The sequence below is a fragment of the Astatotilapia calliptera genome, chromosome 20, assembly GCF_900246225.1.
Source record: "Astatotilapia calliptera chromosome 20, fAstCal1.2, whole genome shotgun sequence".
In the NCBI taxonomy this organism is placed as follows: domain Eukaryota; kingdom Metazoa; phylum Chordata; class Actinopteri; order Cichliformes; family Cichlidae; genus Astatotilapia; species Astatotilapia calliptera.
The window spans coordinates 12,131,042-12,153,889 of NC_039321.1; the positions used below are offsets into that span (position 1 = coordinate 12,131,042).

The 22,848-nt window shown below is 39.5% G+C and overlaps 1 protein-coding gene across 1 annotated transcript; it reads right to left on the bottom strand.

The window, feature by feature from the left end:
- Positions 1-331: 331 nt before the first annotated feature.
- Positions 332-22,255, bottom strand: LOC113013282 (serine/threonine-protein kinase 35-like). The gene is made up of 3 exons (XM_026154073.1): positions 21,398-22,255; positions 18,887-19,696; positions 332-3,089 (listed from the first exon to the last, which is right to left on the bottom strand). The coding sequence occupies exons 1-2, from the start codon at positions 21,945-21,947 to the stop codon at positions 18,954-18,956; spliced, it is 1,293 nt and encodes a 430-aa protein (XP_026009858.1). The 5' UTR covers positions 21,948-22,255; the 3' UTR covers positions 332-3,089; positions 18,887-18,953.
- Positions 22,256-22,848: the final 593 nt, after the last annotated feature.

The window sequence follows — 22,848 nt, forward strand, 5'->3', positions numbered from 1 at the left end:
TTTTTGCCCCACTGTAGATATTAAATTACTAGTGAATATATAAAGTTGTTTTTTTTCCGGTGGTTTGACAAAATTGTCCTGAGTGTCAAACGGTTCAGCTGAGGAAATGCAGACTGCATGCTTGCATCCATGACTTCATTGTACTGACTCACATTTATTTTCACTCTGAAAGTTTTCTGCCCCCAACCATAATTAAAATGCTTTTTTAAACTTATTTCCCTAATCCCAACATTATATTACATTTGTTAAAGAATCTGATTTTCATCCAATAAGGAAGACAGCTATGATGTGACTTTGTAAACAAAATAAAGTTCACACGTAACACACATGATGCAGACATTTACAGTTTTAACCATTTATTCCGAGAATAGTTACATAGTTACAGAAAAACAATGCTTTCTTGGTTCTCTAATGGCTCCTGTCAGCTTTAGTTACAAAAACAGTATTTATGTAACAACATGTCAAAGAAACATTTCTGCACCCACTGGAAATCAGCACTAGAGGAATTCAAGATCTTACAACAGCTTGTGAACGGTGTGGCTCTGTGTGGTGCTCACATTGTGGCAGAACCATTTTGCATAGTAAAGTGTTTTAAAGTGGAATCGTTACGAGTCTCGAGAGAACTAAACGAGCTAACTCGTACAGAAAGTGGCAGCAGGGCAGGTGTGTAAAGCCTTTAGGAATAACAGTTTGGTATCAACCTCGTCTTTAGTGCTTATAGAAAAATGAATGTGACCAAAACTCCTGAGCAGCAGGAGAGATTCAACAACCCAAAAATTTAAAAGGAAGACCGTCTATGTTACGCTAGCCTATTAGCAAAACTCCAAACGTTTAAACTCACCACAAATTTAATAACACATTCAAGTTGTGTTAGCATTCACCACAAACGGCTCAGAAATGGATCCAAGGAATTAGTATGGGTGCACATCTCAGTATGCTTCACAACGAGTTTAAAAGTGTGTAAACATTACAAACATGTTTGTGAGGTCCCACAACAACACTGACTCGCACTGCTTGGCCAGGTTTCAATGTTTCTGCAGGCGAATCCGCCTTCAAACACTGTTCTTATGGAAATACTTTAAGCAATCCAATCTATGTGTTTGTGTATGTAGACTTGTGACTTTCTGTCACCATTTGTTTAATTTATTTCTTACCCACACATCTTCATGTCCATGACCATAACCAATTAAAATTTATGTCTGTTTCACAAACTGCCATTAAAACTATTCTGAGCTGGATCTGTCATTGTTGACTAAAGACAACATATTTATTGCTCTGTTATACAGTATCTATGACAGAAGACCCTGCAGATGTAGATGTTACAATGGGATTCGTTGTCACTAAGCAAAAAAAGAAAAAAAAATATCAGTGAGAGGTTGAATTAAAATAAGTCATTGAGTCTGAGGTAAAAATCTATCCCACTCAAAGTGCGTCTTGTATCACAGACTAAGATAAGGTTGCTACAGAGACAGTAAAGCTAAGAAAGAGGTTTCAGAGTGCAGAGAATGAGGTAGAGGTACATCACAAAACACCTCAAAATCTACTGTATTATACTACCATGTAATACAGCAATGTGAAAGCCAAAGGAGCTCCTCGGGTCTATGCTGGAGTGAAGGCTAGAAGAGCTATCTAACACTGCGCTCTCCTTCTAAAGTTGCTGTGTTGTATTTTGCTCTTTTCCTTCAAGCCCCATGGCTTTATTCATTTTCTGGAGTGACCAGTTTTCACAAGTCAAGTCAAAAATCCCAGAAGTTTCCCAGGAGTTACAGGGGCTCCGATCAGCCAACCACAAGCGTCTGTCCAACCACAGCATCACTCAACACTGCAAAGAGTCTAACACACTTCAGTGGCTGGTTTGGGGAATGGTCTCCAGATGCTAATCAGAGGTCCTTCTGCCATAAACAGGTCAGTGCTGCTTAGATATGACCCGATACACATGATTCACGCTGCACCATTCAAAAGAATACAGAACCATCCTCAGTATCTTTTCAACATGGATGACTACACGTTACCACATAGATGCGCTTTTCCATCAGGTGCTCTTTGGATTAATCAGGAACAAACGGCCAATAGGATAGTGTGAACTCCCAGCTGAAGGGTTGTGTGGAGCTGATACAGGCCTGCTACTTTTCCTTTAGAGCACAGAACTGATCATATGCGCACAGTGTTTCTCCAGTGCGACACTGATCACGACCCCGAAACACCTCCGACCTGTCAGGACACTGACAGGAAGAAACTCTGGGGGTGTCCTGTTGTGTCTGGCATTAGCATGTTGGGATGCCTCGGGCCCCGTTGGTTTTGAGAGGGCCTCCATGAAACCAGACGTTGGGAACAGTGCTACTCACTGTGCTGTAGAACTGACCTCAATGTAATCAACATTAATCACTTCACCTGTCATTGGTTTAAATCAATGTCTCAGCTTCAGTTTCATGATTGTGCTTCAGTGTTTGGACAGAGGGGGGCACTTTCCCATATGATATTAATGCAGCCTGGAATATTGTGTCAAACCCCACTGAAAGCAGAAGACTCAGTTGCTCAGCTTACATGAGATGAAAGTGGTTCCAGTAAATTTCCTTCTTGGTGTGAACTTTCAAAAGCGACCCACAAAATAGTTTTAGAAATCAAAGTGCACTTGGTGTACATCATTGTTAAGGCACAAGGTTGCACTGGGAGGTGAATGTCAACCGTTTACAGCTACTGCTATCATTAGTACAATGATTGAATACTGGTACAGTAGAGTGCAATGACAAACAGTAACCTGTGCCACAGTCACAGACCTTACACAATTAAGGAAGAACAGGCCTATACTGGGAAGGATGGGAACAAAAGTCCACCACTACAAAACAGACGCACAGTTTCATGCCCAGGTCGCTCTCAGAGAAACTATGTGCTCCATTCGTCCCCAGTCCAAAGCACCACAGTGACTGTGTTGGAACTACGTGGAGTTGGAAGTGCGTCATTGTGGTTTGACTTGCAGACTGGTCCAGACTGTTTTGGAGTGAGCAGTCTGTGACTCTGTGCTTAAATTATGATTGAAGATTCCTCACAATTCAGCTTGTCAGGGTCCGTTTTTCCACTGGAGTCGATACCTGTGTAGGACACAGATGTAGGGACAAAGAATTAGCAGGTCAGCATAAAGGAGCAAAAGTCATTTCAGAAAGAACAAATCAGTAGCAAAAGTAATAATACTGTCACCATAATGGGTCACTGGACCCAGTGGTTTGAGATGTAATATATTTTGATGTTTATGTTTACGTTCATTAGATTATCTAAGTTCATTTCTGTATTACCAATGTTGTCCTGTTATAGTTCATCGTTTCTTAGATTCCTCGGTGTTTAAGTCTCCCTCACCCTTCATGTGTTTCATGTCTGCATCTCATTACGTTTCCCGTTTTATTTTGAAGAGGTCTGGTGTCCCATGTTCATTGTGTTTAGTTTCACATCCCCTGATCTCCTGTGTGCATTTGGTCTGCGTTTTCATTCATTCGTTGTCAGGTTGTCTGCTGAGTTCTCATCATGTCCACACCTCCGTGTTTTTCCATGCTCAGGTTTTTAATCATATTCAAGGTTTTGTTCTTTGTTGTGTTTAGTTTCTCCCAGCTTAGTTCTAGTTAGTTTCGCCTCAGTGTGCATCTGCCTTTTTGTTTTGTACCTTTCCCCGCCACAAATAGACTGCTTGCCTTTTGTTAAATTATAGTTTCGTTCCAAGTGTCTGCATTTGGGTCCTCTTTCTCCCTCCACACAGTCTGCCAGTGCAAATCGTGACAATTATACTGATTAAGTCATCAGCAGAAATATACAACATCACTTTGTAATCTAAAAAGTACAGCGGAGTGAACTATCACGTGAGTTTAAGTTAAACATCTGCAAACCTATTGAAATCACCAGATCTTCTTTTCCACAATGTACAATAAAGGTCACAAGATTGAAACATTCGCATGTTTATTCGCATGTTTATTCCGTCAGAGGATAGACTTTAAAGTTCTGATGCTGGCCTATAAAGCTCTGAATGGTTTAGGGCCAAAATACATCAGAGACCTCCTGACCCAGTATGAACCTTCCAGATCCCTCAGGTCATCTGGATCCGGTCTTTTATCAGTTCCCAGAGTCAGAACCAGACACGGAGAAGCTGCATTCAGCTTTTATGCTCCTTATATCTGGAACAAACTCCCAGAAAGCCTCAGATCAGCTGAAACACTCAGTTTATTTAAATCCAGGTTGAAGACTCACCTATTCTCAGCTGCATTTGAATAAAGCACCAAATCCACACTTTTAAGCTTAAATTTAAAAACTTACATTAACTACTGATTTTATCTACTGTTTGTTTGTTTGTTTGGATTTTATCTACTGTTTGTTTGGATTTTATCTACTGTTTGTTTGGATTTTATCTACTGTTTGTTTGGATTTTATCTACTGTTTGTTTGGATTTTATCTACTGTTTGTTTGTTTGTTTGTTTGTTTGGATTTTATCTACTGTTTGTTTGGATTTTATCTACTGTTTGTTTGTTTGTATTTTATCTACTGTTTGTTTGGATTTTATCTACTGTTTGTTTGGATTTTATCTATTTTATCTACTGTTTGTTTGGATTTTATCTACTGTTTGTTTGGATTTTATCTACTGTTTGTTTGTTTGTTTGTTTGGATTTTATCTACTGTTTGTTTGGATTTTATATACTGTTTGTTTGTTTGGTTTTTTATATACTGTTTGTTTGTTTGGATTTTATATACTGTTTGTTTGTTTGGATTTTATATACTGTTTGTTTGTTTGGATTTTATATACTGTTTGTTTGTTTGTTTGTATTTTATATACTGTTTGTTTGTTTGGTTGTATTTTATATACTGTTTGTTTGTTTGTTTGTTTGGATTTTATATACTGTTTGTTTGTTTGTTTGGATTTTATATACTGTTTGTTTGTTTGTTTGGATTTTATCTACTGTTTGTTTGTTTGTTTGGATTTTATCTACTGTTTGTTTGGATTTTATCTACTGTTTGTTTGGATTTTATCTACTGTTTGTTTGTTTGTTTGGATTTTATCTACTGTTTGTTTGGATTTTATCTACTGTTTGTTTGGATTTTATCTACTGTTTGTTTGGATTTTATCTACTGTTTGTTTGGATTTTATCTACTGTTTGTTTGGATTTTATCTACTGTTTGTTTGGATTTTATCTACTGTTTGTTTGGATTTTATCTACTGTTTGTTTGTTTGTTTGTTTGGATTTTATCTACTGTTTGTTTGGATTTTATCTACTGTTTGTTTGGATTTTATCTACTGTTTGTTTGTTTGTATTTTATCTACTGTTTGTTTGTTTGTTTGGATTTTATCTACTGTTTGTTTGGATTTTATCTACTGTTTGTTTGGATTTTATCTACTGTTTGTTTGGATTTTATCTACTGTTTGTTTGGATTTTATCTACTGTTTGTTTGGATTTTATCTACTGTTTGTTTGTTTGTTTGTTTGTATTTTATCTACTGTTTGTTTGGATTTATATACTGTTTGTTTGTTTGGATTTTATATACTGTTTGTTTGTTTGGATTTTATATACTGTTTGTTTGTTTGGATTTTATCTACTGTTTGTTTGGATTTTATATACTGTTTGTTTGTTTGTTTGTTTGGATTTTATATACTGTTTGTTTGGATTTTATATACTGTTTGTTTGTTTGTTTGGATTTTATATACTGTTTGTTTGTTTGGATTTTATATACTGTTTGTTTGTTTGGATTTTATATACTGTTTGTTTGTTTGTTTGTTTGGATTTTATATACTGTTTGTTTGTTTGTTTGGATTTTATCTACTGTTTGTTTGGATTTTATCTACTGTTTGTTTGGATTTTATCTACTGTTTGTTTGGATTTTATATACTGTTTGTTTGTTTGGATTTTATATACTGTTTGTTTGTTTGGATTTTATATACTGTTTGTTTGTTTGTTTGGATTTTATATACTGTTTGTTTGTTTGTTTGTTTGGATTTTATCTACTGTTTGTTTGGATTTTATCTACTGTTTGTTTGGATTTTATCTACTGTTTGTTTGGATTTTATCTACTGTTTGTTTGTTTGGATTTTATCTACTGTTTGTTTGGATTTTATCTACTGTTTGTTTGGATTTTATCTACTGTTTGTTTGGATTTTATATACTGTTTGTTTGTTTGTTTGTTTGATTTTATATACTGTTTGTTTGTTTGGATTTTATATACTGTTTGTTGTTTGTTTGGATTTTATCTACTGTTTGTTTGTTTGTTTGGATTTTATATCTGTTTGTTTGTTTGTTTGGATTTTATCTACTGTTTGTTTGGATTTTATCTACTGTTTGTTTGTTTGTATTTTATCTACTGTTTGTTTGGATTTTATCTACTGTTTGTTTGTTTGTATTTTATCTACTGTTTGTTTGTTTGTTTGGATTTTATCTACTGTTTGTTTGTTTGTTTGGATTTTATCTACTGTTTGTTTGGATTTTTTGTTTGTTTGGATTTTATATACTGTTTGTTTGTTTGGATTTTATATACTGTTTGTTTGTTTGGATTTTATATACTGTTTGTTTGTTTGGATTTTATATACTGTTTGTTTGTTTGGATTTTATATACTGTTTGTTTGTTTGGATTTTATATACTGTTTGTTTGTTTGTTTGTTTGGATTTTATATACTGTTTGTTTGTTTGTTTGTTTGTTTGTTTGTTTGTTTGTTTGTTTGTTTGTTTGTTTGTTTGTTTGTTTGTTAGTTAAGTGGGTTTAGAGCTCTGGGTAGCTCCCCAGCTGGGTCTAGACTGGGTCTAGAGAGTATTTTAAATTCAGGGAATTTAAAATAGAAAGTAGCTCGTCCACAGAAGGACTGGTAGCTCCCCTTACGAAAACGGTTCAGATCGCGCGAACAGGTGTGAAATGTGTGTGTTTAGTTAGTTTGTTTGTTTGCTTGTTTTAATCAATTTTAAATCATGCTTTTTATTTGTTTTTGTTTCTAATGTCTCTGTAAAGCACTTTGAATCACCTTGTTGTTGAATTGTGCTATACAAATAAATTTGCCTTGCCTTGCCTTGCATGTTTATTCGCATATTTATTCGCACAGCCAGAACAGGTTGGAAAAAAATTAGAAAACACAAACTAGTTTAGTCAAGCCCGCCAGGTAAGACTCGTTTTCTTTTGAGTATAATTCCAATATAATGAATCCACTAGAGGAAAATTATTTGATACTCGTCTGAATTTGTAACTTTGCTTACTTCCAAAGAACAGTCTCTAATTTTATAGTAGTAGAGACAGAATGTCAGCCAGACTATTTGGTTTCTTGGATTACACTCGACAACTTGAAGCATCACCTCCCTCCACAGATTTCCTGGGGGAGGGGGAGGCTAAGCCACTCGATGACATTAATTTTCTTTAACCACACCTTTGTTGCCTTGGTGGTATGTTTTATTATTATTATTATTATTGTAGGGTCTTTACCTTTCTATATAAAGCGCATTGAGACGACTCCTCCTGGGATTTTGCACTATATAAATACAACTGAACTAATTGATGAGATCAATATCTCAGACATTTCATTGACTTGAAGCTAGAATCTGATTAAAATGTTTCTGAGCAGTGTATTTCTTCCAGTTCTGAATACTCGCACCAACAGATCTTGCTAATTGTCTGTAGCCCATTCCAGCATTGTGCAGGTCTCTTATCCCTAATGTTCATTCCTGATCTCAACGTATGTGTTGAGATCAGGAGTATCTGACTGACAATCTGTAATCTGTGTATTGCATGGGTACACAGCCAATCAGAACTCTGGCTACTTTATAGAGGATCAATTACTGATTTTACTCAATGACGTACAAATCAATCCATAACTTTCAAAATAGATTTTCTGGATTTTTGATTGATATTCTGTCCCTCTCTATCAAAATGAAACTATCAATATAGAGACTATTCATTTCTTGACCAAACTTACAAATTCAGCAGCAGATCAACTATTTTCTCTCACTGTAATATGTGGCATGCAAAATGATTTAGATCTCTTCTGAATCAAACCCTATAACAGAGGCGTTTCGTCTGAAGAGCTCTGCAAACTACTATAACGAAAAGAAATGTGCACTGCACAGGGATGCTATAGCAAAGGCACTGAGGTCACTGGGTGCAAAAGTAGAATGGTGCACATTTGTATGTGTCTACCTGCAGTAAAAATGACAGCACTGCCGCACACAGCCATACTTCCTGCTGTTGGATGTGTCCATGTTTGGTTCAGAACTGCTCTAATAATAGCTCACCGGCTGACATGCAACAGCTCAGGCTGGCAGCGCTTTGTTCCTCTTTTCATATGTTGCATAACATCACAGCACACGCTATGGACAAAAGTGGATCAGCTTAGCAGGACGCACACGTCTGACATGAGCAATAAATGTAGTAATACAAAGGGTATAAATGGGGGAAAATAGACAAGTACAAACACACAGTGCTAAGTTTAAGATGTAAGATGCCTAAATTATTTTACTTTGTATAGAGAAAGAAAATATTTCACAAAAACTACGGGAGTAAAAATAGCATAATGGAACATAGAACAATGTGCATCCATAATGCCCGGCACAATGTGCAACACTTTCAGTCGCCATTTATTTTTCAGATGTTAATTTGTCATATTTTAATATACTGTAAACATTTTTTGGTATAAATATGTTTTCATATAATATTTAGCATTTTAAGTGTATTTTTTCTTCTTCGCTGTCTGATTGGAGCATGAGGTGCTGCACAGAGGTTTTCCCTGTGTGTTTAATCCACACTGGAAGTCAAATGAAGGTAGCATCGCTAGTTTTAAACAGCACATTGTGTTACCATTAGAGAAATCAACGCTTTAAGTCTAGTTAGTCGTGTTTTCTCGTCCTGAAACTAGCCGTCGTTAAACTAAAAAGGTTAAAAATGTGAAACTCCACTTTCACTGAATTCAACATGTAATTATTCTGTTTAACGTTCTTTATAAGCAAGTGTAATAAAGAAAACAGGCCAGGTGGAAGCTCAGTATATCCTGGACAGAACTACGGCCTGCTGCCTCCTCTTGTTTTATAACTCAAAGGCAGACTGCCTCATTAAAAAGCAGCAGTGGAGACCAGTATCTTACAGGAAGTGGTAGGACTGCCAGAGGCAGCAAACACACACAGCAACTTTCTACTCTTACTTATCACTCCAAGCAGTTTAGACTACAAGCCAGATTTAACCATACATTCATACACTGCTTTATCCTGCACACCTTATCTAAATCTCATTTATGGCAAATATAGAATATTCAAATTAATGTCGTCATCTATGGGGTGTGGGAAGAAACTGCCGTATCTGGATGAAATCTTGACACAGAATGGCCAACGTTCAAACCAGGAGCTTTCTGCTGTGAGAGTTTTAACCACTGAACCATGATTTGACCACAACAAATATGTTGTTCTCTCATGAGCAGATATTTAGGATGTGAGTGATGCTAATCTGACCTTTAATGCTGCAACCCTGTTAAATGTCAGGACAAATGTTAGGAACTGTGCCACAACACAAAGAATGAGGGGACACAAACAACAGCTATGGATGAAACTGAAAAAGAAGCACATGATTTCCAGTGTGCAATCCCAACATGACAAATCGTAAATGGACTAGTATTTATGGAGCACTCCTCTACTTTAACTGATCACCCAAAGCTTTTTTTCATATGAAGTATTGGGAAAAGAACACTCCAACCTTCTGATTGGCAGATGATCTACTCTACTTCCTCAGCCACCTTACAGCAGGTATTACAGTCATTGTTTGTTATTTTATTGTGAAATATGTGTAGTTCTGTTCCAACAAAGGTTCAAAACCCAAAGATATCAAACCATGTCAAACCCTCTTCCTGTTGGTCAAAATCCTCACTTTCTGCTGATCAAACGGTTTCTATTTATTATTTACAAGTCAAAATGAAGTTAGCCACAGTTGGCAACATTTAACCAAAGAGAAATAAGCAGGAGAACAAAGCATGACAGCGCCACCACAGAGTTGTGAGTCTGTGGTTGATGGCATGCAGACTGTCAGCAGATTAACATCATGTAAAGAGCTTACACACCATTAGATCCAACACAGCTGCTGTGAATGGAGACAGCAGAGTGGAAGAGATGTGGCTCTATGTTATTCACTGTGAGAAAAGGTGGTTTGCTGGGCTGTACAGGAAGGTTGCCTATCGTAAATTATAGACATCCAAGCCTAGAAGCAGGGGTTGGCTTGAGCTTTTAGTCTTTTTGCTTCTGAATACACCACAGAACACGGTGAGGTGCTTCGTTGTGATCACTTGTGTAAGAACTGGTTTTTGCAGTTCTTCCTCAGAGCCCCGAGGACCCAAAGGAAATATTTACAAGCGCTGCAGCCACTCAGCTAGCCTGTTTTTACAACAATGTTACATAAGAACAAACCAGTGTGCTCATCACGCTTTCTCCCAAACTCTCGTAAAGACTGCTTCTCAGCATTTCTCAGCCGCCCTGTAATAGCCCACGCTTTCTGAGCCCGTACATAACATGGCATACTGTGCCTTCAGGCTGCTGTCCACAATCAGCATCCTCTCTGTTTTAGAGTACTAAAAGCCATATGAAGAGTGAAAGCATCAAACGCATTGTCTTTATAGCACATAAGCATTCTTGTGTCCGTGGCAAGGACAACATGCTGAAAAAGCTCATATGAAATCAAAAGAATTCCTGAAAGTAAGGACCGTACGTGTGTGCAGTACAGAAGCTTACACTGCTCTGGACTGGATAGCAGTGACACACGGCTGCACACAAGAAGACAAAATGTTCCTGACCAAAGCTCCCATAAGCCATCAACCAAAAGCAGCACTCTCATCTCATTGTCCAGCAGAGGAGCGGGTGGGGGTGGATTAGGGGATGTCACGCACAACGCACATGGACATCAATGCTGACTCATGTCACTAAATATTCCACCCCGGCCATCCGATGCCACCTTTCAAACTATGTCCTTTATGAAGACAACACAAAAACACATGTATCCATGTTGTATGTTACTGACCACAGCGCAAATGACACGTGGGTGGAAACATTCTTACACACCCGCCTTGTGCATGTTAGTAAATCAGAATCATTCTCTGCATACGCCACATTTCTCTATACAAGGAAACATGCATGCAAAGCGCCTCATATACACAAGCATGTTTTCTCTATACCTAATGTTACTTGGGGTTCATACCCACAGATGTTTGGCATGCAGGCACTGAACCGCCAGCCTTCCACTTAGCAGGCGAGCTGCTCTACTTCACCTTCAGGGGAAACTGGAGAACGTGATGATCATGTTGTAAGACAGAAGCCTGCACTATAATAATATTTAATAATCTATATTTGTTAAATTGTCCTATAATGATGATTTATAGTATTCTGAAATGTCATACGCCACACAATGCTCAGAATTAGAATGAAAGTAATTAATTGCACATAAAGAAAACCAGATATAAAGGGCTTAAACCTTTGAATTTAGATTCAAAGGGCCACCTACACATTACACTCACAGGAGCAGTCCAGCCATAAAGTTCCTGATGTTCAGTTTTTGTTGTTACTCAGCCCTCTCAACTTGTAAAAGTAAGCGTGCTTGATTTTATCCACCTGTAACAACAGAACTGAAAACAAAGTACTAAGATGGAGCATTTTTAAAGAGAAGGAAAATGCCATGAATCTCTCCTTGTATCTGACAGCCAACAGACTGTATTCTGAACTGTCAGTGTAATCACAAATGAGAAGACTCACTGCACACATAAGAAAATGCTCATTTGAATCACACAAGGAGTGATTTGCCTATCACACATGACTGAGCTGGTGGCTTGTTAGCCTGGACTTTCCAGTTTCTGGCAGCCTAAGTGAGCCTCCCAGGTATTTACTATAAGGTTGGAGAATATGTAACAGTTTTCCAACCGACAGTCGTCAGTCCAAAAACCGACGATTGGTGATAAATATTTTGATTTTTAACTGACTTTTTGTATCTGTTGTTTGGTCTGTAAGCAGATAAGGTTAGAGTGGAAAAAAGAAGAAAGCTTCTCGTTGTTTCCCTCCACACCATTGTGGGTTTTTATTTCAATAAAATCTTTGTTTATTTCTGAACGTAGGCTGCTGCCGTTCTTTTTTTCTGTTGTGAGTTTAAGTAAACAAACGTTTGGGCGCACTCTTCAGCGCTATCATTTTTCCCATCGACTGCTTCGGTTAGCTTCGACCAACATTATTAGCAAATTTACTCATGGGCAAATAAATAAATCTCTTGTAAAAACCATCAGTGAAACGCTCAGCCTATCATCGATATATCGTCCAATCGCCCAACCTTCATTTACAACCATGTTGTGCGTCAAACACGACGTGGTTGTAACAATATTGTTGTTAAGTTGAGAAAATTTAAGTCGCATCAAGAGCATTTTTTCCTCCTCTATGATCTCCAGTTACCACACTGCTGCATCCAGATGAACTCATTCAGCAAGAAAACGCTGAGCAGTAATTTTACTTTGTGTTTTTCGTTTACTCTCAGTTACTTTCCAAGTCTGTGCTCATCACTCAGTACAAATGACTTGTATACAGGCACATGCAGTTTTCAGTTTTCCAGAGCTCACATTGCAAAGCTCATTTACCTGTACCCACGCACGCACACGCGCACACACACACACACACACACACAAGCTTTTTATTCTTTCTACATCTCATTAATAGAAAATAAGACATCATCGTCGTGCTGACTGGATGAGAGATCATAAGATAGCCACAGATTCAACACATTGTGCTTTTCCTCGTTGGTCTGAAATTGGTGAGTGTGATGGTTTCTCCCTCAGTCAAACATGTCCTGATATCCAGTAAATATGGACAAGCAGCAAAAACTACAGCCTCCCCTTCTCTCTGTGTGCTTACAAACACTAATCCCTCAGGGTTTTCCACTGAACCACAGCCATGCTGTGAGCCGTTCCTGTTGCGTAACATGCTATCCAATCATGACACGAGAGAATGAGGCCAGTCTGCGACAGGAAGCTAACATGCAGTGGCATCTTCAGGTCTGAGAGACCTTACGTCACAGAATGAGGTCTGTGACAGCGAACAGTACTGTGGAGCTGAATGCTTAATCCAGGCAAGTGGAGAGTTCAAGTTCAAACAAACAGGAGAATGATTTAGGTCGCTGAGCATCGCCTGAACAGCCATTTGATGCACTACAAAAGGTTTTCATTCTAAACAATCTCACCAGGACATTTTCATGCACACACTGCCGCAAAAGTAGTTATTCTATCCTGATATTATGAATAAAATAATCCATAATTTTACAATGTTGTCCTGATATATCTACAGTGGGTAGGCTACAATGCTGTCCTGTTTGCAGTGCACGACAGGGCAGGAATATGGATGTTATCCACTTCCAAAACAGGAAAAAACACAGTCTGTTCCTTTTCATGTAAGCTTTCGTATTAAAACAAACAAAGAAGAACAAAGCAGTCAGTGAGACTAAACTACAGTCTCCAACACTTTTGCAGTGCATTGGTAAGGCTTGATGCAGCTGCTCTCTATGCACTGTTCTTCAGTTAATATAAAGGTCACTTGAAGTGTGGAAGTCTGCAGCGAATAAATGGACTGGTTCTTATATGGCACTACTCTACATGAGTACTCAAAGCTCTTTGTACATCCACTTAGTCACACCCATTCAAACATGCGTTTTTCAATGAGTAAGTGCTTCCTATCTACCATTCACAAATATCTGACATGCGAACTGAAGCAGTCAAACCTTCGCATTAGTAGACGAGCTGCTTGACTTCCTGAGCTACACTGACTGCAGAAAGTTGGCGACCTCGGCGTATTATGCACCGTAACATCGCCTGACCCCGCTCTGTGATTTTACGTGGCTTATCACTTTGTGGCTGAGGCACTGGCATTCCCAGTTGCTTCTACTTTGTAATAATAACAACAAGCAGTTGACTGAAATTCTCAAGAGCAAAGACATTTCACAGCTGGATTTGTTGCACAGGTGGTGGCGCAGTGTCACACTAGGATTCACTGAGCTTCTGGGAGCAATTCATTCTTTCACACGTTTGTAAAAGCAGTCTACAATCCAACGTGCTTGATTTTACACACCTGTGGTGATGGAAGTGACTGGAACACCTGAATTCAGTTATTTGAATGGGTGAGTGAATGAGTGTCTTCCAGTTAAGGTTTAAGCATCTCTCCACACTGCTAACAACAAACACTGTCACAAAGATTCAGCTACTGAGTAGGGATCAGCAGGTTGTAGGATTAGAAAAAAAACAAGGCTGATAAGGATTACCAAGCTTAGGAAGCTTGATACTGTTCTGTACCTCTTTGTAGAAATATCTCAGGCCAATTTTCTGATTAAAATTGAATTTTAATGTTTAAACTTTTTATCCCTTTTCCAGAAAAACAACTTGCATAAAATTTTGCCTAAACGTTGTAGTCAATACTTAAGGCTAACAAACTTTAGGCTGTCTGGATGGTTACAGCACAACACCAAACACCACGTGCCATGCTGCAGGACCATTAGGCAGCCATTGGCACTACCAAACAATAATCAGGTCTGTCACATTCATTCTGCACATTTCTTCTCTCTGCTCCAGTCACTCGCTTGCCATCTTGTCAAAATTGCAACTTTATAAGCTTCAATAAATGAAGATTACCCACCAGCAAAAGCTCCTTCGTTGGCTCTACTCCTCCCCTCTTCAAAACCACCCCTCAAATCAGGCAAGTCTCCTGAAAAGCTGGCTTATCTTGGTGCTGGGTTCAGAAGTTACATCACTACTCTCATGCTCCAGTCAGTTCCCCTGAAAATTAACAGTCAAGGATTTCTACTTGGATTGGAGCCCCACCACAGTGGGCCCTAAAACGAGAGGCATCAGCTTTCAGCAGCCTGACAACACAGCTTAACGTATCCAACTGTGCTACTGATACCAGGATGCTAGCTGCACCCTTGACCATTCCTCTGCTTCTATATCTAGGTCCAGGATGTAGATTTATCCAACGCAACTGGTCCTGGCCTAAATGAAAAAGTAACTACCTAATGCTGGTTGTGCAAACCTTGGCTACCAGAAGTTCAATCAAGGTTTTTGCGATAAATGTCTTTCACTTTGGAGGAATTTTAGCCAAGTTTTCTTTGCAGAATTTTTTAAATTCAACCACACTGATTTTCTAACATAAACTGCCTGTTTAAGGTCACCCCAAAGCATTTCAATAGGATTTTAATGCTGGACTTTGACTATAATCTATATTTTGAGGGGGTTTATTTTGGGGGGGGGGGGGGGGGTCACTCTGAGGTAGACTTCAGGTGTCATCGCCCTGCTGCAAAAACTGGGCTTCAGATGGCTGCACATTCTCCTTCAGGATGTTCTGGTAGAGAGCACCATGCTACTACCATGTTTGACTGTTGGTGTTCTTTATTTGAAATGCTATGTACGTTTTTATGTCAGGTTTAATGGGATGAAAACTTTCTAGAAAGTTCAACCTTTGTTTTATTAGTCGACAAAATATTTTCAAATATCTTGTGGCTCACCCAGATGTTTTTTATTAAGAAACATCTGGAAATGTGAGATGAGCCTTTGCATTCTTTTTGGTCTACAGTGGTTTTCAGCTTTGCGATTTTTGCTCAGTCTCTTTGTTATTGTTGAATTATGTTCATTTGTAGACATTAGTTGTTGGCTTATCTTTGTCTAATATTAAAATCTGTTTGATGCCCTGGTGTTTCCCACTGCACACTGATCACAAAGGCACATAACCAAGTATGAAAGAGCTGGGTAAAGTGGTACGAGTTAGGGCTAAAGCAGGGAACATTGTGGGGTTTTTAATCATTTTCAGAATAATCCAAAGTGAGATTTACATATCACCCTCTTCAGAACAACACTGAGCATAAGGTCAGGCCAAGTTTTCACTGATCATAAATAAGCCAGGCTGTGTATCACGAGAGGTTTATTGAACAGTCTCTGTGGTGATAAAAACTGAAGTCAGTGTTTTCCAAAACTGTCAGGTGTGAAAACAAACCACATAAAACACATTTACTGTACAAATGCCAAAGATCCAGAAGGCTTATTCAACGCTTTCTGATTCACTCTCACACTGCCCCCCCTCTCCCACACACACACACACACACACGCTGTTTGCCCTCAGGCCAGGGTTGTACCCCGTTTGGTTCCCAGTACTGATCACGCAGCAGTCTTCCTGAACCACCCTCTCCTCTCCCCTGAGGACATGGACACGCCTCCTCTCACCTACCATAAACGCTTTTGTATTTGTTCGTTCATTTTAAGCAAGACTTGTTTTGTCAAACACGATCATTTAAAATGAATCCCTCATTTTGAATACGGAGATATTTTTACCTCAGTTAATCCTGCAGTGACGTGCGAAGCTCTGGCAAGACGTCAGCAGAAGTTGGGTGTATGTGAAGTGAAGGGACAGGTCTAGGATGTCACCTGAGGCTTTGGTTCCCATGGATCAAGAGATCAGCAGAGGACAGAGATAACTGCTTTTCTAATTCATTTTCAAACGCGTCATTATAATTAATTATAACTTGGCTCTTGGGTTATAGTTAGTAACAAAAAGCCTGTACCCAAGCCCACTGTGCTTTTTTTCCCCAAATTCGTCAATTCGTATTTAATGGCGAGTCAAACAAAATTCCATCACAGATAAAAATGTTGGTGACCCTTATGTTACGTATGACAAACGCAAGCTGTACCAAAGCAATGATATCAACAATACTGACAGGGAAACTTTTCTATATGTATGTGGCACTAGGGCTGGGCGATATGACCCAAAATTCATATCTCAATATTTTTTAGCTGGATGGCGATATAAGATATATATCTCGATATATATTTTTTAAAGCCATAAAGTAAGAACAAAAAGAGAGTTCTTAGTCAAAGCTGTGTCCCAGATGTCACACAGGCACTTTTATTAACATAGAGCAGATGTACATAAAATTTACTCAAAAATAAATTATGAGCATTTATTAAATAATAATGCTCCATAAATAAAAGAAAACAATGTTGTTTTTGTGCATAACAAAAAGCTCACAATTGTGCAGTCAAAATGTAAACTAAAAGACGCTGAGCACAATAACAAAGACAGATTTCACAGCTGCTCTGTTCCCAACTTGTACTGCGTGACTGACAGCCTGGAGTTTGTAATCCGCTTCGCAACCACGTCTCTTAACAGGTGCCATTTATGGTCCTTATACACAGTAGGGTAATATTACGTTGAAGCACAGTACATATCACTCCGCGAGGCTCAGCCGTAATGCTCCGACAATCCATCAAGCGGTGCAGCTCCGTAGCTTACTAAAGTCGTACTAAAACATTTTTTGACAGATTGCTGAGCGCCGTGTTCCACATAAAATCGGTTCGCGGCCATCAAGCACAACCAGAATTCATACATAAGGCGCGCTGTCAACTTTTGAGAAAAATGAAAGGATTTTAGTCCGTGCAGCACCTCTGGGCTGCATGGCGTTAGCGTGGTTAGCTCGTTAGCGTGGTTAGCTAGCTAACACGTTGACGCCGTCCAGCCCCACGCACGGGGCGATGCGCAGTAACTCGTTAACGGAGATTTGCCGTGTCCATCTTGTCGCTTCCTGCAGGTGAAGCGATGGGGGAGGAGGGGGAGTTGTGTTCAGTGAAGGAGAGGAGAGGCCGAGTAACGTTGCGTAAAGACAAAAGTGGACGAAAGAGAGGCAAACTTGCGGCTCCACAAGTATAATTATAACGTAACATAGACTATATCGATACAAAGGATATTGTCACATCTTATATCTCGTATAAAAATATCGATATTTTTTAAAAACTCGATATATCACCCAGCTCTATGTGGCACAAAAATAGTTTGCCCTCTGCAGACTGCCAAATACATTGTGACAAATAACTAAGTCAAAGACAAAATTATGAATTCATTATTTTATTTTATTTTTAATCAGATGCTGCCTAATTTGTCTTTCGTCCCACAGAAATGGTCCACAATCTACTCGATCAATCTTCTAAGACAGGGGGTCAGCAACCTTTAAGACCCAAAGATCCATTTGGACCCGGGTTCAATGTAAAGAAAACACTGGGAGCCGCAAATACTTTGACATCTAAAATGAAGATAACACTGTATATATTGTTTTTTACCTTTATGCTTTGTGTGAACAACTAAGGTGTGTTGCTTATGAAATCCATGAAGTGCTACAAAGAAAATGACTTTTTTTTATTTATTTAACACATTTTGAACTCTTAAAGAAATATAACAAAAGGAAAGACACCCAGCTGAACTAAAATGATCCATGTCGCAAACAAAAACTGTTGTGAGCCGCCACCCTTATATCGCCTTTGGGCTTTTGGAGCCTTGACCTGACTTTTTAAAAAAAAGAATAATAATAGGAAAAAAGCACTATGCTGCTAAAAAATAAAAAATAGATATTTGCAAAATTCTGCCTAAATATGTATTTTACCACGTTAGTGTGTGTAACGGGGTGTGGTCTGCAGGGGAGGCAGACGCACCTGAGCGGCACATTAATGGACATTAAGAAATGGACATTTCTTAACTGAAGGATTGTGTACTGTAGCAACCAAGATATAAGTAAGCTCACCTTCAGTATGAAATGGACTGGCATTTCTGGCCTTATTGACCACTCAGCAATTTAAATTCCCAACCACATGTAATCATCGACTCATAGTTCTTTATTCTATACGATTTAAGCACTTTACCGTCTCTTTCCCACAGCATGTATTAGGTAAGTAAATGTTAACCTCTGCCAGGCCTCTGGTGAACTCTGATTAACAAATTAAGTTTAATTTAACCACATGATAACAACAACAATTAATCTTGGCATTACAGTTCTTCTGTTACAACATTTTTTTGTTAATGTGCTTCCTTTCCTAACAGACAGATGAGGTCATGGTTTATAAAGACATGAATCTTACCTGGGAAGTTGAAAGGTCCCTTCTTTGAGTGGTAAGGGAAATAAGAGGTTATAGGAGGTGCTGTCTGTCAAACAGCACATGTGACTTGGTCCATCCGCACCTCCAGCTGGAGGGCGTCCGGTCGGTCCTGAGGGTTTACTGCAAGCATCTCGTGGAGGAGTTTCTTCTCCTCCTCAGACATGGAGCTTCTGGCCTTCTGAGGAATATGGAGCACCATCTTGGGGTTCTCCAGCAAAGCCTCCCCAACAGGGACAATTTCCGAGCCTTGCCGAACATAAGTACCCAGCAGTTCACGCTTGGACTCTGCATCAATAAAAGTAATCCTTTCGATCATTGCCCAGATGATGATGCCCAGAGCAAAGATGTCAGCCTTGGCTGTGTAGTGACCCTCCCACACCTCAGGAGCCATGTAGAAGTCCGAGCCGCAGGCTGATGACAACCAGAATTTGTTTATGTTGACCGAGCTGTTCTGGATGCTCCCTCTGGCACCTGCTCCTGCTATGGGATGTTCTTCACCGTTTCTGGAGGTCAGACCAGCACAAACCTTACTGAGTCCAAAGTCAGCCACTTTAAGAATAGGAAAACCAGACTTCTGTGAGATAAGAATGTTGTCTGGTTTAAGGTCGCGGTGGACGATACTGTTCCTGTGCAGGAAAGCCACAGCACTGGTCAGCTGGCGCATAAAGTTCCTGTTGGTCTGGGGATCAGGCCGGCGGGACAAAATGTACTGGTTAAGGTCCCCACCGTCACAAAACTCCATAACAAACCAAAGGTAACATGGTTCCTCCGAGTAGCCCAGGATACGTTCTCCTGCAACAACAAAGGGAGCAGATATGAACAGTGGGATGAAGACTGTCAAACACCGAAATGAAGTCAGCTGCTGAGCAGTTAAACCCGGTCGTGCTCCCTGCCGTGACAGTGACCAGCATTGAAGAAAAATCCGTCATTGACTCAAACAAGTCACGCCATTTCTTTCTCCAGGAAAGAAAATTTTAAAAGTCAACTGCAAGATTCTGGTAAAAGCTACTGTTATGGTACACTGTGGGACCGTTTAAAGAGGAAGGGAGGGAAAAGTACTGTCACTGGTTTGTGATTGCATGCAACAGATCACAATCTGCTGACACATTTAGCTGCGCCACTCAAAATAAAGCTGTGCTTGAGGTTTCAAACTTCTAATCATTATTAAAGCCAGATCAAACTGGGTACAGAGGTTTTTGAAAACTACTTTGAACAAAATCTTGTATTTCTAGTTCTTAAAGAATTGTTACAGTATAGACAGATAAGACTTATCAGTTTACATAATGCCCAAATGATCAATATACTGTAGCTGCCATACACCAGTATTAGCTGACATTCTGTACAGGTCCTGGTAAATTACCAAATCATGCTCCTATTGACACTGGGAGTTATTTACTTTCTCATCACTTCAAAGACTTCTGTCCACAATGATAACATTGAATTTGCTAGATTTTCACAGGCATTAAGCAAAGGCTGCACTCAGTTATCATGCTTGTGTCATGATCACTGACTGCATTTGAAAAACTTGTTAGGTGGATCACGACAAAAGCTGATGGGCCAAAAAGATACAAATCAAATCCTTCTCAATGTTTCAAATCTACAAGCGTTCTTTGTCATTGCTTGATGGATCCAAGAGATCCCAGCTTAGGATTAATATTTCATATTAATATTTTATTCAGAGAGCCTCAGTGGTGACACTTACATAACAGGCAAGCTATTAAAAGAAAACAAGACTGTAAACTGGGCCTGTTCAGAACCCAGCTTTTAACATCAGCATTAAGATGTTAGATGATGTTAAATTTCAGTTTGTTGAAGACACATTTAAACATCACTAAATGTATCTCTGGGCTGATGAATGTAAACAAACGATATGATAAATAGGTTAAAATTGCACTGATCATATTAAGTTAAAAATGTAACAACTCTGCCATTGACAGTGCACTGTAATATTGCTATTTAACATGTCACATTTCAGTTAACAAGGGCAGGCTGTAAGTAGTACACTGTGTTCTCTCGTGAGCAGGGCAGCACCGTGTACTTTTCTGTGCCTTCTATAGGTAGTAGTGGAGTGACGTCACGGCAGGCTGCAACGAAGTTGGCTTTAAATGCTCTTTAGTGAATGAAACCTGCACCTTTTAACTTATGTCTACAGCACTTTGGTGAACTCAGCAGCATTCTCTTATTTGTAACGGAGTGTAAAAATTCATTGTGTCAAATAGAATAAATAATAAACCAGGCTCACAATACTGCTAACACTGCCTATCAGTAACTACCAAACTTCAGCGGTATTTAAATATGGCCTTTTGTCGTTTCTCATTCTGCTTAGATCTTGAATGAGACATCTCAGATGAGACATCGAGGCTTTAACACGGTGCACCGTAAAGTTTGCATTTCTTAGGCCGGTAAAATCACCACGACACAAGCTCCAACAGCAGCTCCTGTACTTTCATTACTGTACTGGTGATACTGCACGGCTAACAGCAGCGTGTGTACCTTTGAGTGAAGTCTCCACGAGCCGCAAATACTGCTTGGATTTCTTGTTTCCGTGGCTCATCTTCTGGGCCAAACCGTTCCTCTGCAGGACACACTCTTCCAGCTGGACTACATTCTGGTGTCGGTTCTCCAAGCTCGTCAAGGCCCAGAATTCGGCTAGCGCCAACTCCACTTTCTCCGGGGCGTCACACTGCAGCCTCTTCACCGCTACCCTGGCCCCTGTTTTCCGAGCTACAGCCTCGTACACCACCCCGTAGCTTCCACGACCGACCTCTCGTAGCAGGCTGTACCGGGGAGCCACGACTAAGTGGGGCTCCAATAGGTCACTGCGGAGGAAACTGATAGGGAAGCAGTCGTAGTCGTCCTCTTCCCCCTGCACGAGCTCTTTACGGTTGTTATCGTCCAGCGCTATGGAGCGCAGGACTTTGCTCATCTCTCGTTTCATCTTTCCGGCCACACTCCGCCTGCAGCCCCGCACAAAGCCGCTTACCTTGCGTCTCTTCCTACCGTCGTTAGAATCCATAACTTCTTTTTTGTTAAAAGTAAGCATGGAGGCTGGACGTCTTTCTTTGTCATTACTCTAACCCTGCACTACGCTACGACGTCCTTACTTCTATCTGCGTGCTTTGATATGTAAAAAGTCTGCGTGTTAACAGTGAACACAATCGTGCCACATCGAAGCTGTAACAACTTCTTTGGCACGATAAACAAAACGTTCCAGCTCGAGAGAACAGAAGGCGTGGCTTAGCGTGCAGCTGCGGCGCGCTGATTGGTGGGGAGAGAAAGTAGCTCGCGGAGATTGAGCCAGCATGCTGGATTTGTTTTTATTTTCAGATGGGACGGTACTCACGCGTGGGGCTGCTTATTGATAAGGCCGTGAGCTTCAATTATTCGCCCTACTCATACAGAGGGACCCTGTGGCAGATCCACGCATGAGTATTCCGTGTTGTGGCAGTACGCTAGTTTATGTTTTATCACGAACTGAGCATAGATGAAAAAACCAACACGTTTATCTAGTTTACTATCTGAACGGGGTTATTATGGTTTTGAGATTGAACCCTCAAAAGCCTTGCAGCCATTCTATCAGTGGTAGTGCTCGGTTAGTTCTGAGAAATTAAAGTGTTTGCATGGAAATGCGAAAAAAATCTAAAGTCAGACAATTTAGAATCTCATTCCATATCTATCGCAGTTTGCTCGCTTTTAAGGAAAAAGGAGAAAATTCTTGTTCAATTCCTTGGGCTGAAATACAAAACAGAAGCATGGTTTACATGGCTTTTTAATTAACATGATTTAAAAATTCTTTACTGAAAATAAAGAATTATTGTATTCTTTGAGTTGAGAATAATAACAACTTCATTTTATTATTCCTTTTTTGGTGACTACTCAAAACAACTTTACAATGTCTCAGCAAATACCCTTGTGTCACAGTCTGGCTGGGGCAGACTGTATGT

Bases quoted from the DNA above. Each gene is read 5' to 3' on its own strand.
- LOC113013282 (XM_026154073.1), bottom strand. From the start codon at position 21,947: ATGCTTACTTTTAACAAAAAAGAAGTTATGGATTCTAACGACGGTAGG. The intron at 19,697-21,397 runs GTACACACGCTG...TTGTTGTTGCAG, and splicing joins CGTGGAGACTTCACTCAAAG to GAGAACGTATCCTGGGCTAC.